At 37.2% G+C, this 15,255-nt stretch overlaps 1 protein-coding gene and 1 long non-coding RNA gene across 2 annotated transcripts in view; one reads left to right on the top strand and one right to left on the bottom strand.

Annotated features, from left to right (window-relative positions):
* Positions 1-3,539: 3,539 nt before the first annotated feature.
* Positions 3,540-6,898, bottom strand: POU3F2 (POU class 3 homeobox 2). Its single transcript, XM_072410422.1, has one exon. The coding sequence runs from the start codon at positions 6,795-6,797 to the stop codon at positions 5,652-5,654; it is 1,146 nt and encodes a 381-aa protein (XP_072266523.1). The 5' UTR covers positions 6,798-6,898; the 3' UTR covers positions 3,540-5,651.
* A 470-nt stretch (positions 6,899-7,368) lies between these two features.
* The window catches only part of LOC140330067 (uncharacterized), a 35,342-nt gene continuing 27,455 nt past the window's right edge, over positions 7,369-15,255 (top strand). Inside the window, exon 1 of the long non-coding RNA XR_011920599.1 lies at positions 7,369-7,468. This is a non-coding gene — a long non-coding RNA (uncharacterized lncRNA). The remainder of the gene's footprint in view (positions 7,469-15,255) is intronic.

The following is a 15,255-nucleotide window of genomic DNA, read 5'->3' as shown; positions in this document are numbered from 1 at the left end:
TATCTTATCTTTTGCTTACCAAATGAGTTGGTATCACAGTTGCAGCCACTAAAATACATTCAGTAAAAAAAAAATAAAAGAACCACTTAGATCCATAAACACACTCCAGGATACTCTAGGCTGTTTAAATTGCAGAGATCCCACTGCATACAATCAGCAATTATCATACTCTGGTTCTGCTACAGGTCTGATTGGTTATTAAGACTTTCTGTACTTTGCACATCATCCCTGCATTCTACTTTATCAATGAGCTTGCTAAAACATGTTAAAACAATGAATGTGTAATTTTATATTGTGAGAACAAACACAAAGTCTGACTTTCTATGGATAACCTGAATCAAAAGCCTAAATGGAAACTCAAACTAAAGTGTTTTATCAAACTGGTCAATGATAAAAGTATACACAATAGGAGTGAAGTAAGTGGTAAAAATTGAACATTGGTTTATAGAGCCCACATGATTAAAGTTTCAAAGATTCCCTAGTTAGGAGTTGTTGATGCTGACAGGTATTTAGGAGCAGTACTCTCTTCTAATCAATAGAGGTCGCTAAAGTTCCATTCTATAATATCCACTGAACTACACCGAGGAAGAATACAAAAAATCAGCCTTCAGTTTTAAAATACCAAGGGAAAAACATCAAAGCTAAAATAACAACACTTGTATTACAAAGCTTTCACACAACGAATTTATATATTTCAACACACACAAGTAAATGTTTGCCTAGAATAGACGAGCTCTCTATTTAAAAGTGAAAACAGAAAATAGATAAATATGTGATTTAAACGGTAAACCTAATTGAAAATAAGGTTAATGCATGCACACAATATATATGTGTGTGTGTGTGTATACAATATATATGTATATATATATATATATATCTCACAATTATAAATAATAAATACTGGAATATGGAATATTGTATCCCTGAATTTAGTATGAATGTATAAAAGATATGCAGCCAAGACCTGTAACTTGTTGTTATACATTGTTATTGTTTTATGTTATCTATATTTGAAACAATGTATGATATATTAGTACAAATAGTAATACATATATATACTTTTTATATATAGTTAGTAAGTATCTACATTATGCTGATGTCTTTGTCGGAATCCAACACCATGATCGAAATATAGAAACGGCTATCTTTATATAGCTATATATATATTGTTTAGTGTATGCAATATTAAAGTAATCCCACTGGCTATGTGGACACGTGTCCAATCCTGACCCCAGTGCCCAGACTGCACCATTACTGGGAGTGCAGAGCAATGGCCATTCAGGTTAGCTGGAGCCATATACCTATTTAATCCAAGCAGTTATAGAAGACAGATCAATAGCAGATTGTAATTTAGGTAAGAAATAATCCCTGTATAATGTTGTACATTGAAATTTACTAAACTGCAAAAAGTATGCGGGTAGAGAACAAGAGGATTTCAGTTTTAATTACAATTCCCTATCGAAAAACAATGTCTGATTGCCTGATCTTATCAATTAATAGTAACATTAATTTAAGGCTTGTGGGACACAATTACACAAAACGTGGGTACACAGAGAGGGGAAAAAGGTAATTTGGTGAAAGCGATGCTAAAACCTAAGTGATTTATATTTTTACTGTGGTTATTGGTGAATATAGTCGAATAATCTGTAAATTGAAATATAACAATGACATACTAATATTTATTCATACGCATTTGGTAAATATTTTAATATATATATATATATATAAAACCCTCCCTCTCACTCTTTTTCTTTCTCTGTATATATATTTACCTCTGTATATATATTTATATTTATTTCTGTATATATATTTACTAAAAGCAAACATAAATACAGATACAGATAAATATATTTATTTATATTTTATAAATTGTACATATATCCTTAACAGATTCCTAATTCCAGAAAACAAACTTTTCCAATCATTCATTACTTTATGCCGTTGTGAATGGTGCACCTGTCCATGTTCCATCACCTTGTCTCTCTCCATCCTAATATGTATTGGTTAAGCATTATTTTTATAGTTTACTAATAAACTGAATGATTTTCCCTATACGCTGCATATACAGAATAGGCAGTCCAGACTTTTCCTTTTGACGTCTCCATACAAAAAATGTATATATATCCTTGTATGCATATACCCTAATAATAGCCACCAATACACATATTAAGATCTAGAAACAGCAGCTTTGCGCAATGAGAGAGAAGCCACGCAGATAATGGTGCAGCAGTAAAAGGTTGGTGTTTACTAACAACCTGCCCAAGGCACTAGCAGTGTTAAACATCTGTGACTACAGCTAACACTGCTAGACTGAAATCCCAGGCTGGGGCCCCTGTGTGCATTCACCAATGAAACAATGTGACCACTGCTGATCTACAAATGGACTGTACACACACAGCGCCAGGCAATGTCATTACATGTGATGGGTACCTGACTGTTACTCTAGCCTAGGAATATTAGCAAAAAAATATATAAACAACACAAACAATAGGAGGAAACAAAAAAAAGTCGGGAATATGAAAGTGTAGTACACTGTGTTTTTGACTTCCCCCACTTCTGTTAAAGTATGTGGAAATCTCCATGCGGGGTATACAATGAGCTCCAGGCAGCCATCAATCAAAGCCCTGATCTCAGCAAGGGGAGGCAGCAAGTGAAAGCCCCAAATTGAGGCCTGTGTCTTATCACTAGTCCACTGAAACGTCCTGCAGAGGGCACATGCAGCTTGTTTTCTGAACACTCTCTCCCTGGGATATTGACCACACCGTTCAGATCCATACTCAGCTTAAACATTTTTACCCATCAGCATGTCTGCGGTCACAAAACACTTCTTCTTTCTGTCACTTTTCTCCCAGACTATTGATAAGATCATTTAGCTGAATCTCAGACGCGTGTAGTATTGACTTGGAGTTAGGAAAGATGATCAAATATAATAATCCGCAAAATGCAGCAGCATTGGCCCTTCACATCGTATCCATCAAAAATCCCAAATATCAGAACATTCTAAAGGATAGATAGATAGATAGATAGATAGATAGATAGATAGATAGATAGATAGATAGATAGATCTGCAATTCCGATTTAATATTGCAATTAAAAAAACTGCTCTGTCAAATAATAGAATAAGTGACCCTATAAGAGTAGATGAACTTTTGTGATCACTATATTGCATATATATTAATGATTCAGAGACTTGATCACTAATAATTGCAAAAGCCGACATCGGATTTTTTACGCATTACCTAGGTGGACGATTTGTATACAAATATTGTGATATACAATTAATACTATGTATACAATTATGATCCTCATTTTTGATACAATTAAAATGAACCCTACTCTACACGATATTGTGACCAGAGCAACAGACAAAATAAGGATTCAATAAAGCGTTAATATGCATTTTCTGGTTTTATGTAGATAATAAAATATTACTTTAACATAAATATAGAAGGATATCTGTATTTTATTTCTCCCCACAAGCACATTCAAAATATACCAAAACAAATTGTTCCATGAGTCTGAAATGTTTTTTTTACATCTTTATATAGATTTTAGCCACCTATTTCTTCAAATTGACAGGAACAAAAAAAGAAAAAAAAATGTTTTTTTAAAGAAATAAATATACAGTAAGTCAGGCCACTTTGAAACGATATGAAAAATAGTTCCCTGGGCAGCATTAAAAAACATAGACAAAATTAACGTTGAAACTATTTTTGCATTTTATAAGACACATTTTAAACATATGTACATAGTTAGCGTTTGTTGCTAAAGTGGCGGCCACCTAAACAACATTGGGATACCTAGAAAATAATCCATCTTACCCCGATTCTAGCTAGACAATCAGAAACTGCTGTACCAGACAAACCCCACCGAAAAAAAAAAACACTTTAGTGAAGTTTTGTTATTAGCTGGGACGAAAGGGTTAATTCGCGAAAGTTTTAGCGCTAGCGGTGCGATCAGTTATAGTAAATAGCAGTTACAAGCAAAATGATCTATAAATTTCATTAATGGGAAATTATTTGTGACAACGCTGGGACTGGTAGGCTGGTCTATTACTTTTTGTAAAGGTTGCCTCGGTTCTTTCTTTGAAAGAAAAGCGCTTTAAGAAGCGCTAGAATGCAGCCTTTTTTCAGATGCCTTTGTTTTGGGGATGTTAGAGGTTTACCTCCTAGATAATGTCAAAGAATTCAGCTTCTAGACAATAGGGTGAAAAGAGGTTGAAATGGGGAACTCTTTTGTCCCTACAGTCCCTATGCCACGATAGATTAAAGCAAGTCCCTGACAACACAAACATCTGCTGAAATAAATGGGAAAAGTGGGAAAAATAAATCTTTGATCAGATATTTAGGAGTTTCGAGATGACTAAAAAAGTGAAATGGAAATAAGAAAAAGAAAAAAAAATTGGAAAGACCAAGGGTGTTTAAAAGGGGCTTAATGACTTGTAATGACAACTATTCACAATTAATATTAATAAATGCTGAAATGGAAGAAACTGTGAGATAAATCTAGCCGAGTTCAGGGATGGATTAGGAATAATCTTAATAAAACAGATGAATTCTTGTAGCAGATAAAGTAAGGTGTAAGTCTCACTGGGTGCAAAGATGAACTTCTATGCTATATTCTAGAAAGGAATAATTTTGGGAGTACTAAGTTCACAAAGTTTAATGGCATGACTGGGGACTGACTGAATTATATGAACTAATATTAAAAGAAGAAATGTGTCAATTCTGTTCAGCATCTCCTCAGCACCAATACCCAAGTGTCTGATTTTGAAGCATGTTCTTGGTTACACTTAACCTCCTCCAGGACCTAAGGCCTCTTTGGTAAAACGATTCAATCAGAGGCTACATTGATTTTTCTCTCCCTTTCCATCCCTGTCTGGGCACTGGCTGAAAATGAAGTTTACTCAACGTTTTAGGAAAGTAAAAGATGGGGCTATTTTTTCAAAGACCCTATTTGTATCATTGTGGAAGTTGATGTGACTCAACATCAGTGGTCTTCATTGTGTGTAATCTGGTGTACCAGGTAAGTAGCCTTTTTGAAAAAAAAGGGGCAAATAAAATGTACACCGATTTTAAAACACATCTTTTATAACAAATGTCCACAAACACTTAACAACTTAAAACAAATGAGAACACTATAACATGGTGTCATTGAACAAAAACTAGAATTACTCCCTGTTTCAATGTGCCAGTCTATTGGTGTTATTGGAGAAATAAATCTTCATTGAATGGTTCATGTAAACTTCAATTTCCTCGCAGTGCAATTTAGATTCATAAATATTGTCAATGTTGTAATCTGCTTTGTTTGGGCTCCGCATTAAATACATACAAGAAGCTAGAACCAACACTGAGCATCCTCACCACCACCACCATCCTCCCAGGGAATAAAGCTAAATCTGGCTTTAACCATGGAACTGTGGCTTTTTTATCTTTTTTTTCTTTTTTTTTTTGCTAGACACAGCTCTGAGCTCCTGACATGTGTTTATTTTGTATACTCACTTCTACTCCAATGCCTGGGTAGTCTCCTGCAAAGGTCAAAACACATCCCCACTACACCTGCTACCATTTGTGATAGTCCAGTGGGATGCTTTGTTCTGGGCTAGTATAAAAAGGACAATCAAAAGTTCTAAGTGATTGATGATGGAGGGTTCACTGTACAGAAGTCTGAACCCCATGGTGTGGTGGTGTGTCTCTGCTCCCCCCATATACATCCTCTGCCCCTGGAATAGTCCCTCCTGGTGGGGTCATCCTTTTCTCTTTCTGTCTCCTGTTACAAAACCAAACTCTGACCACCTCCTTTTCTAGCTGTAGACTGTCCGCCAGAGAGGTGATTTCCTGGGCAGATGGCTTGGGGCACTTTAGGAAATGACTTTCCAGGGCCCCCTTGACGCTGACCTCAATGGATGTCCTCTTTTTCCTTTTCCTCCCCTGAGCTGCTATCTTGTCTATGCTGGTGGGGCTCCCAGAAGATGAGTCCGCCTCTTCCAGCCACTTGTTCAACAAAGGCTTGAGCTTGCACATGTTCTTAAAGCTGAGTTGCAGGGCCTCAAACCTGCAGATGGTGGTCTGGGAGAAGACATTGCCATACAGGGTGCCCAGGGCCAGTCCCACATCGGCCTGTGTAAATCCCAGTTTGATCCTCCTCTGCTTGAACTGCTTGGCAAACTGCTCCAGGTCATCGGAGGTGGGGGTGTCCTCATCGGAGTGGTCGTGGTGTCCCTGGAGCTGGGTGTGCTGCTGCTGCTGCTGCTGCTGCTGCTGGGGGGGCTGCTGTTGGTGGCTGTGGTCTCCATGATGATCCTCATGGGCGTCCCTCAAGCCATGGTGGTGCATTCCTTGCCCGGATGCCGGGTTGATCATGCCATTGACGGTGAAGGAAGGCTGGGAGTAGATGAGTCCCTGGCCATTGGTGGAAGCCATGCTGGGCAGGTGGGCTGAGGTGGTGCTCCTCCATGCCGCGGCACTGTGGTGGTTGCCATGGGCTGGGTGGACCAGGTGAGGAGCTCTGCCCTGGTGCTGGAGATGTTCCTCCCGGCTGGGCTGCACACTGGGTTTGATGTCCTGTTGGCCCAGAGGACTGCTGGACCAGGGCGCCCCATCCCCGTGAGACAGAGCCGTGATCCACTGGTGTGCGTGGCTCAGGGGGTGCCCATTGCTCTGCAGCGTGTAATCGCCCTGGACCAGAGTCTGTGCATCCCGGTACCCCGGAGCCTGCTGCATGCCACCGGGCTCGCTGTGCACGATGGACGAGCCGGAGCTCAGCAGGTTGTAGTGGTTAGACGCTGTGGTCGCCATGACTCTCCGAGTCGGACTGATAGCACTGGTTAAAGGAGCCGTGCATTTGACAGCTCCTTCCCCTCGCCCCAGGCGCCCCTCTCTCTTCCCTCCGCTGTGTCTCTGCCCCTCACTCCCCTGCAGCACGCTTGTGCCTGTGCACGCGTCCCCGGCACCTCCTCCCCCGCGCCCCTATTGGCTCCCTCCCCTTTGATTTACGTGGATACCATTGGCAACGGGAGGCAGCCGGCCGCGCCTATTGGTCGAGCGGCTTCCGCGCCCCGCCCAGGCTTCATCCCAAGCTGCAGGCTGCTGCATCCACATGGAAGAGGAGCAATAAGAGAGGCGCTTTGTACATGGCTCGGCCCGCAAAGTCTAACAATTACACGGAAACTTTCTTTGTCTGCACCTGGGTGGGTGGGCACCTGTACACCGGGCCCTGAAACTTTCAATAAAATTCACTCAGCCTATGAACACTGCCAGGTGGGTCGCCCTGCAGCCCCCAGCACTCTCTATACCCCCTCCCCCACACCAATCACTTCATAATGATTATAAAGATTTTACTTTCAGATTATGCGATGGCACTGCGACAAGAGAACAGCCATGATGTCACTGTAATGAAGTGTCATTAGGAGAGCCCAGACTGGAAGGAGCTGGAAAGGATGAGACTTGTTCCCAGCAGGTGACCACATGTAAGCATTGAAGACTAGCTGTGTGTCACACCGGTCACTGACACCACTGATATCCTCATCCACACCTCCATCATGTCTGTGCATGCTTCGTGTTTATTTCTCCAGCGTGCCATTATGTGTGCCTGGATTACTTATTGGCAATGCTGTTTGTCCACAGACACGATTCAGTGTACAGTCTGCTTGCTAGAAGCTACAGCATTATATGGAATGGGCTGCTGGATCTTGTGCATTGGATCTTCTGTGCTCTCATTATATTCTATGTATCGAAATGTTGGGATGAGAAAGTCAGATCATGAGCCAAGGTCAGATCATGGAAATGGACAATTGTGTGTCTGCATTCTGATCATAGATGATGATACAAACACACAGACTTTTGGCTCATCATTTCTTTAAAAAACTTTCTCCCACAGTAAGGGAGTCTATTGGGGTTCTAAGTATTAATAGTTTGATTTTCTGCAGCTTTGATTCAATGGAAAGTGAGAGTAAAACTGAAATAATGTTACATTTTTTCATTTTCTGAACTAGCAGTGTAATATTGTCTTGTGTTTAGTCTGTATAGTCATAAGTATACCTAGAACATGACAAGTATCCATGGTCATTACATATCATTAGAATTCTTTCTAGTGTCTTTACAGCTGTGATATATCACAGATTACACTCAACTCTCAGAACTGTCAGGGCTCAGCATAGCAATCATACTGCCAAATAGCTCGGGGAGGAAAGAGTTAAATGTGAGGCATCCTCTGATCACTAATAGGCAAAGTACAATCAGTGTGTGTCAGATAACATCAAGAAGAAGACTGTCAGGGGACTATATCAATATCCTGCTTGCTGGATGAAGTGCAGTGCAGGCGGTGCACTGCATTCACTGCACACACTGCTCCACATCTTCTTCCAGCCATTGATGAATGTTATAAGAGAGACATGAAATCTCTTCTATAACATCTTCAATGCTCAGTATTGTACTACTTGTATTCTGCAAGTCAAGGCATGCTGTATGAGTCAGATCATGCTTGTTAAAAGCTGCCCATCAATAACACATCCAGAAAGAAATATAGCAAAGTGGGCTTTTAAAATTTGTATAAAATACAATATCTATCTATCTATCTATCTATCTATCTATCTATCTATCTATCTATCTATCTATCTATCTATCTATATATAGACTTTTCCTTTCAGTGGATTTAGCAATGATCCCACACCTTGCTGATACTTTTCAAAAGTCCTGGATTGAGATGAAGTCAATGTAAATGAGGTTTCAGTGAGAGAAGTCCAAGAGGGTGAATGACAGAGTGCTAGGTGTGCTTTTAGCTTCTCTGGAGATCCAGGCTCTTCTTATGTCTGTACAAGGTGAAGGTGATGCTGTGTCTGGGATACTCACTGCAGAGCTGGGTTCAGCCAGTCCATTCTTCAAAGCAGCTGTACAAATACCAGGGCTGTGCTTCATTTCAAATACCCCACATTTCAAACAGCTCCTGCAAAGCTTTCAACTTGTGCATGATGCCTCCTAACTAGCCCTGGATTTGTCAGATACTAATACCAGGACAGACACAAGCCACTCTGTATATCATTTCAGGATTAGGTGTACTTTTGGTAAACCTGCACTGAGCCCATTTGTCATACATTTGTTCATCACCTACATTGTAGAACTGATTAAAGCATTTAAATGCTGCATTAAGTTAAAGTGATTTATTAATATAAGCAACATGCATATATGTGTAAATCATCTATCTATCTATCTATCTAAAATATTTTTTAACTCATCAAGTTTGTGTCATTTTCAGTTATAGTATAATTGCATGTGAAATGTATTTATTATACTATCTATCTATCTATCTATCTATCTATCTATCTATCTATCTATCTATCTATCTATCTATCTATCATATATCTTAAATATTTACATCTTTATACTTTGTATATTATTTTGAGTTATAAGATATAGTTATAGATATTTTTCACTTTCTCTCACCCTCCCTTTTATTCTTCCCTCCTTTTCTATCTATCTTAAACATTTACAACTGTTTATTCAGCTATATTATACATTGTGTTTATGCAATTAGTTACAATATGTTGACATTATTTTTGTATACTTTTTGTTTTTATGTTAAATATTAGCCACCTCAATGCATCATTGCAACAGCACATACTGTGCCTCATATTAATATTTTTAAATATATATATATATATATATATATGTATATATAATTATATATATGTATAATTCTTCAGTGTGTATATATATATACACACTGAAGAATTACAGAGACAAATAAGGATTTTCTTAACATGTATATATCTCATTCTTTGTTCCAAGTTTGTTTGCCGACATTTTATTATTTACTTGATTTGATTTAAGTCATAATAGAATACTACTTTGTTTAACACAACACTGTAATGAAATTAAAAGTTTACGCACCCATCAAAAATGTGTCACAACTCCCTGTGTTTGCCAATAATGGCAGCTGCCAGGGTCTCTGTGCAGATACTAGCTGGTGGGGGTAGTTAAAACATTTGTTTTGTTCCGTTGATGCGATGAAAAACAAATAGATTGAACTGCAAGGAATAAAGTGTTTTTTTTTTCACAGAAGTTTCCATTAGTTTTGTATGTATGGTATATCCATTTTTGGTTCACTAACTCTGGATTGGTGAAGGAATGGGGTTGAGGCTTTAGCCGGTTTTTCAATGAAAATGAAGGTGTCTCTTTGTAATGCATATCACTGGACGCATTTAATGTAACTATTGTGGAGAGTGAATGTTGTGGTCTCCCCCACCCTTCCCCTTTTAACCTCCTCTGTATGAGCCATTCAATCTCGCACACTCAGTGCATGTCTCCAGTCCTGTTCTTAGAAGACAAGGAGGCTGATTTGGTGCCTGAACCCAGCTTCTGAATGGGTGTTCAACTTTAAGGGCCAAAGGGACAAAACTGAGGCCCAGGCTTCACATGTGATTGCTTAAAAAAATCCCTTTTGCACAAAGAAGCAGCTGGCTTTTCTAATGAAACAGCTAAGACTACAGTATAAGAGATACGTTTATGACAAGCCTATAGTAACACTTGCTACTTGCTTTTCCCCAAGGCATAAGGAAAGAACATTTTAAAGGAAAGAAAAAAAAGTCTAAACAAAATGGATATAAAATGACTGTGACTTATCATAGCTTTTTTTCCTGGTATTAAAACATATTTTATATGCATATATGTATCATTTTTCAAATTGCCCACTTTCTAGGTAGATTGTAACAGGATATTTATTCCCATAAGACAAATAAATGGAGGATTTTTTTTTCAAGTTCCCAAAGTTACTTTAAATGTGTTCACCCAGTACAGCTTCCTATTTCTGTATTTACAATTCATGTGTATATCATGCGTTGGTGGTCAGATATGTCTGTTTTTAATTGTATGTCATGAAACACAGGGATTTATTTAAATCACAAGAGTGATGTGTTGTGAATGGTTGACATCAGTGCTATAGGCTTTATGTTCATTTGGGATAAAAAGCTTTTTATAAGTTAATAAGTAAAAAGGTTAACCTTATATTGTAAAAACAGGACAAACTATTGTGGCAGTGGTGTATTCAAAAATACTTTGCATACTGTGTGCAATCACTGAATAACTATTTAAATCTAAGTCACAATGATTTTGCTTTCTGTGCTTAGTACATTGTTTTATATCAATGGTGGGGCTGTATTATCAGCTAATTGTTATTTGTGATGTAGTATACATCTTCATATGTTAAAATGCAAAATTAAATATTGAATATTACAATATTTAAAGATAAAGGGAGCCACAGACATCTAAGCAGATTTCTGCATGATTGGATGATGATTCTGTGGGTTACTGCAAACACCCATCTACGTTGGATTGGCCTATAGCTGTTACTTCCCCCGAGATAACACGGATACTGAAGCTGTCTAATCGCCTGCAGCTCTTTAACATTAACATGCACACGCAGGCGATGGAAGTGTGCATGTTAATGTAGAAATTGTATAAAGCAATAATAATTTAGTGGGGAGACCTCCACTGCAGTTTAATGCCTTGGATTTTTATTATACGTATTGTCATTTGTGATGCCTGGACATTCCATGTAGCCTTTTGGTTTTGTGACTGAACCCTTAGAGACTTTAAAACACATAATGAATATTATCAAAGAAATTCATAACTGTTATGGATATGTGTACACACCAAATACTTTTATTTTCAAGAGGTTTAACGACCTGTATAGCCAAGAATATAAAAAAGGTGCACGCTTTTTATTTCTTTTTCTTAGGTATTAAAATCTTTTGCTGAGCATTATAAAGTTATTCATATTAGTTATTGCCTCTAAAGCTTACAGTCTACTGTCCCATGCTCCTTCAGATATTAATAAACCCTAGAGAGAGTTTGGTCACTATTTATAACTATATTAACTATGCTGGGAATACATAGAGATACATATGTTATGTCATTTGCTAGAGCAGCAATTTGAATGCATACTCAGGATTATGTGATTTTAGAACTTTGGGGAATTTAAAAAAAAATATAGAAACTTTTCCTGAACTTGATTAGATTTTCTGACTCAGATAAAGGCTGGATCAGCATAAAACTATTCCTTTAGAAAATTATACTCAGAACATTTACATCTGAAACAATTTGAGTTGAAAAATGTGGCTAATATTAGTAAAATCAGATAGAAATTACACTGTCTGTGATGTAATGCATTTGTAGTTTTAATAGTCACCAAATGTCTGGTAGAACATCAACCATTATATTATGTATTTTTATGTTTATTACTAATAATATTAATAATAATATTTATAAAGTGCTAAAATATTCGGCAGCCTTGTAAAATTAATAACAAAGGGTACAAATTTTAAAAATTGAGTAAATACATATTTTGAGTTATTTCACTGTTTATATAGCTAGTTAAAAAGTTTAACTAATAGAAAACCTGCATATTCAGAAACCTCACCATTGCTCCAGAGGAAGGCAGAGAAATCCTTATAAAGCATAGCCCATATTCTTCAATAGGGTAAAAAATACCATTCTGATGCTGTAGCAATGAGGTATTATTTGTATCAGACACTATAAAGCAATTTTTGATTCGGTTTTCACCGCTTTGCTGGTTCATAACTTTGTTTATTAAACAGATAGTTTTATAGATTGGCCACCAGAGGGAGCTCTTAGAGGCTAAGTGGAATTTCTATACCTGTGCTTAACAGCTGCTGATTTGTCAGCCAAAGAAGGAATACTTTGTTTTCAGTGAACTGGCCAAGGTACAGGGGTCTGTTTATAAAGCAGTGAATCTGCTAGTGGGGAATCTTCCAGGTCCTTGTGTTTCTATGGCAGGGATTGATTCCCCTCCAGGGAATGTTTTAGTGAATGTCAGATCCACTTCCTTATAAATAGACACCATAGATTCACTTTGTGAGAATAAACAATAAAGCACAACCACCATGCAGTATTTGAATGCATTTGCAAACAGGGCTACATGCATTAACCTGTATAATTACACACTATACATTGAAAGATTTTTTCAGATCTGTTTGATTTATTTTACACATTTATGAATATTTATTAAAAGACAAAAACGGATTTCCTATAATTTACCAATGTGATTTGGTTAAACTGCTGCGACTTTAATTAGTCTAATGCTAAAACTCCCTTCATCTTCCAGTTGGAATGACAACAATTGCTGTTCAGTAGCTGCAGATGTATGTATGCCAACCTAGGCACTCTTTGTAGGGCCCATCCTGTCACCACGGCCTTATGAGACTCCAAATGATATAGTGAAAGAGCAATGCTACAGATGGGGCGCCCTGCTTACAGCACCTCAATGATTTATATTGAGTGTACATGCTATATCAGGAGAGCAATACATTTAAACGATAGTCTGTCTACATCTCAGCAGTTCTTGTAACACAGTGCATTAATAATAAAGCAGCCACCCTCAAAGTATTCTTTTCTCTGATAACATATGATGTTCTTTAAAAGTTAATCAGTTCATAAGAAAAGAGGAAATGGATAATGATATTCACATTTAGAAAAAAAAAACTGCTTGAAAGAAATCAATGTAATGAAGAGAACATTTGTAGTAATTTGTTGATAATTATCAGAATCACCAAATATTCGCAGAGGCTTTAACATTACGTGTTGAAAGAAAAGGAAAACATATTATTTTAATAGTCTGATATGCAAACTATCGACCATTCAATTACAAGGCTTAATAATGCATACATGATGTGATCTTGTTATTTAGACGAGGAGGTCTGCAATAATTCACTCTAAAAGACCGAGTGTGCTCTTACATCAAGTGAAAACCATTGCTGAGGACCAGGGGCCCCTGCCAAACTACAGTTAAGAGAATAAAAATTAATGGCTGAGAATCTGAGCGTTAAATTAACATTAATTATATGACCTGCCTGCTGGAAAGATTAAATTTCTTACGCCCTAATTAGATAACGTCTCCTCATACATCAAACAATTTCCATTTGCATTTTCAGATTTCTGTATTAAAATTCAGAGAGGGATTTCCTGCTCTGTTATTCTCGTGTTTTGAGCCCAGAGAACAACAGGCTCTTCTTGTTACATCTATTGGTTCCTGTGTGGTTTGGAGGGTATTGCAGGCAGTGCAGTCCTGCTGTCCTCTGCTTATACCACCCCTGTGTATACACTGGACCACTGCCATGGATTGTAATGGGGACATTTAACATATGCCAGCACAAGGGAGAATGCATGTGTAGCATTTTGTATGAGAAAAATGTGGACTCTAATTCCTCTAGGTAGAATTTATATATTCTATCAAGACTATATTAAGATTTTTTTTTTAAAAAATACAATATGAACAATCCATTGAGCTGTCATTGTGCATTATCAGGTTTACTTGGATGGAGTTACCAAAACATAGTTTTGTAGCAATATAACAAATAAAACAGTAGTGGTAGTAAGGAACATAGGTAGACATTATTGATCTACTTTAGATAATTCCAGAATTTGTATGGAACATAGGTAATTAATAATGGTACTGATGGTAAAATGATGGTAGTTTTACTGATTAAATAGTTCTGGATTAAAAGTAAATTGAAACCAGAATGGGACTATCCCCATCCATATGTTAAATAAAATGAGCATCTGAATTTATTGGGATTGAGATTTGCCATAAAAAGTAATTTGTGGTGCACAGTTGAATTGTAATTTTTCATTTGGGATGTATGGATATTTAATTCAATATATATATATATATATATATATATATATATATATATATAGTAATGTAGAAGCCAGGCTGCTAAAGAATTGTGTGCTGGACAGTTTTCTGTGTATTGGTACATTGAGTCCATTAAGATTCTTAAGATAACTCCCAAACCGTACCCCAGAGTTAGAGCCTCATTTATTTATCTTGATAAAGCCTTGTGAAAAGAAATGGTTAAAATTTAACAAAATAAATTTAAACAAATGTATATGTTTATATGTGTGTGTGATAATAGAGACAGCAAAAAAGACTACTAAAAAATGAAATGAAGAGAAGAAAAAAAGAAAGTCTTTTGGGGAATATCCTGACAACTCAGCTAACCCAGCCAGTTGACAGGTGGCCGTATAATCTGTTGTATGTGATATGGCAATTTATCAGTAAAATATAACTTGTATTTGTCTACTATATTTCTACAAAGGTGACAGTTGTGCAGCTGCAATACTCTATAAGGTTGTATTAATTTATATAACCCTTATTCTTCAAGCAGAGGGATCATCTCTGTTAAACTGGTTTGGCTGTGGGTTGTTGCATGAAAGATACTGACAGATTTATCAAGGGAAC

This window comes from Pyxicephalus adspersus, chromosome 4, assembly GCF_032062135.1.
Source record: "Pyxicephalus adspersus chromosome 4, UCB_Pads_2.0, whole genome shotgun sequence".
NCBI classification, from domain to species: Eukaryota; Metazoa; Chordata; class Amphibia; order Anura; family Pyxicephalidae; genus Pyxicephalus; species Pyxicephalus adspersus.
The sequence above is the reverse complement of the archived record's forward strand: the minus strand, read 5'-3'. Positions and strand labels throughout refer to the sequence as shown.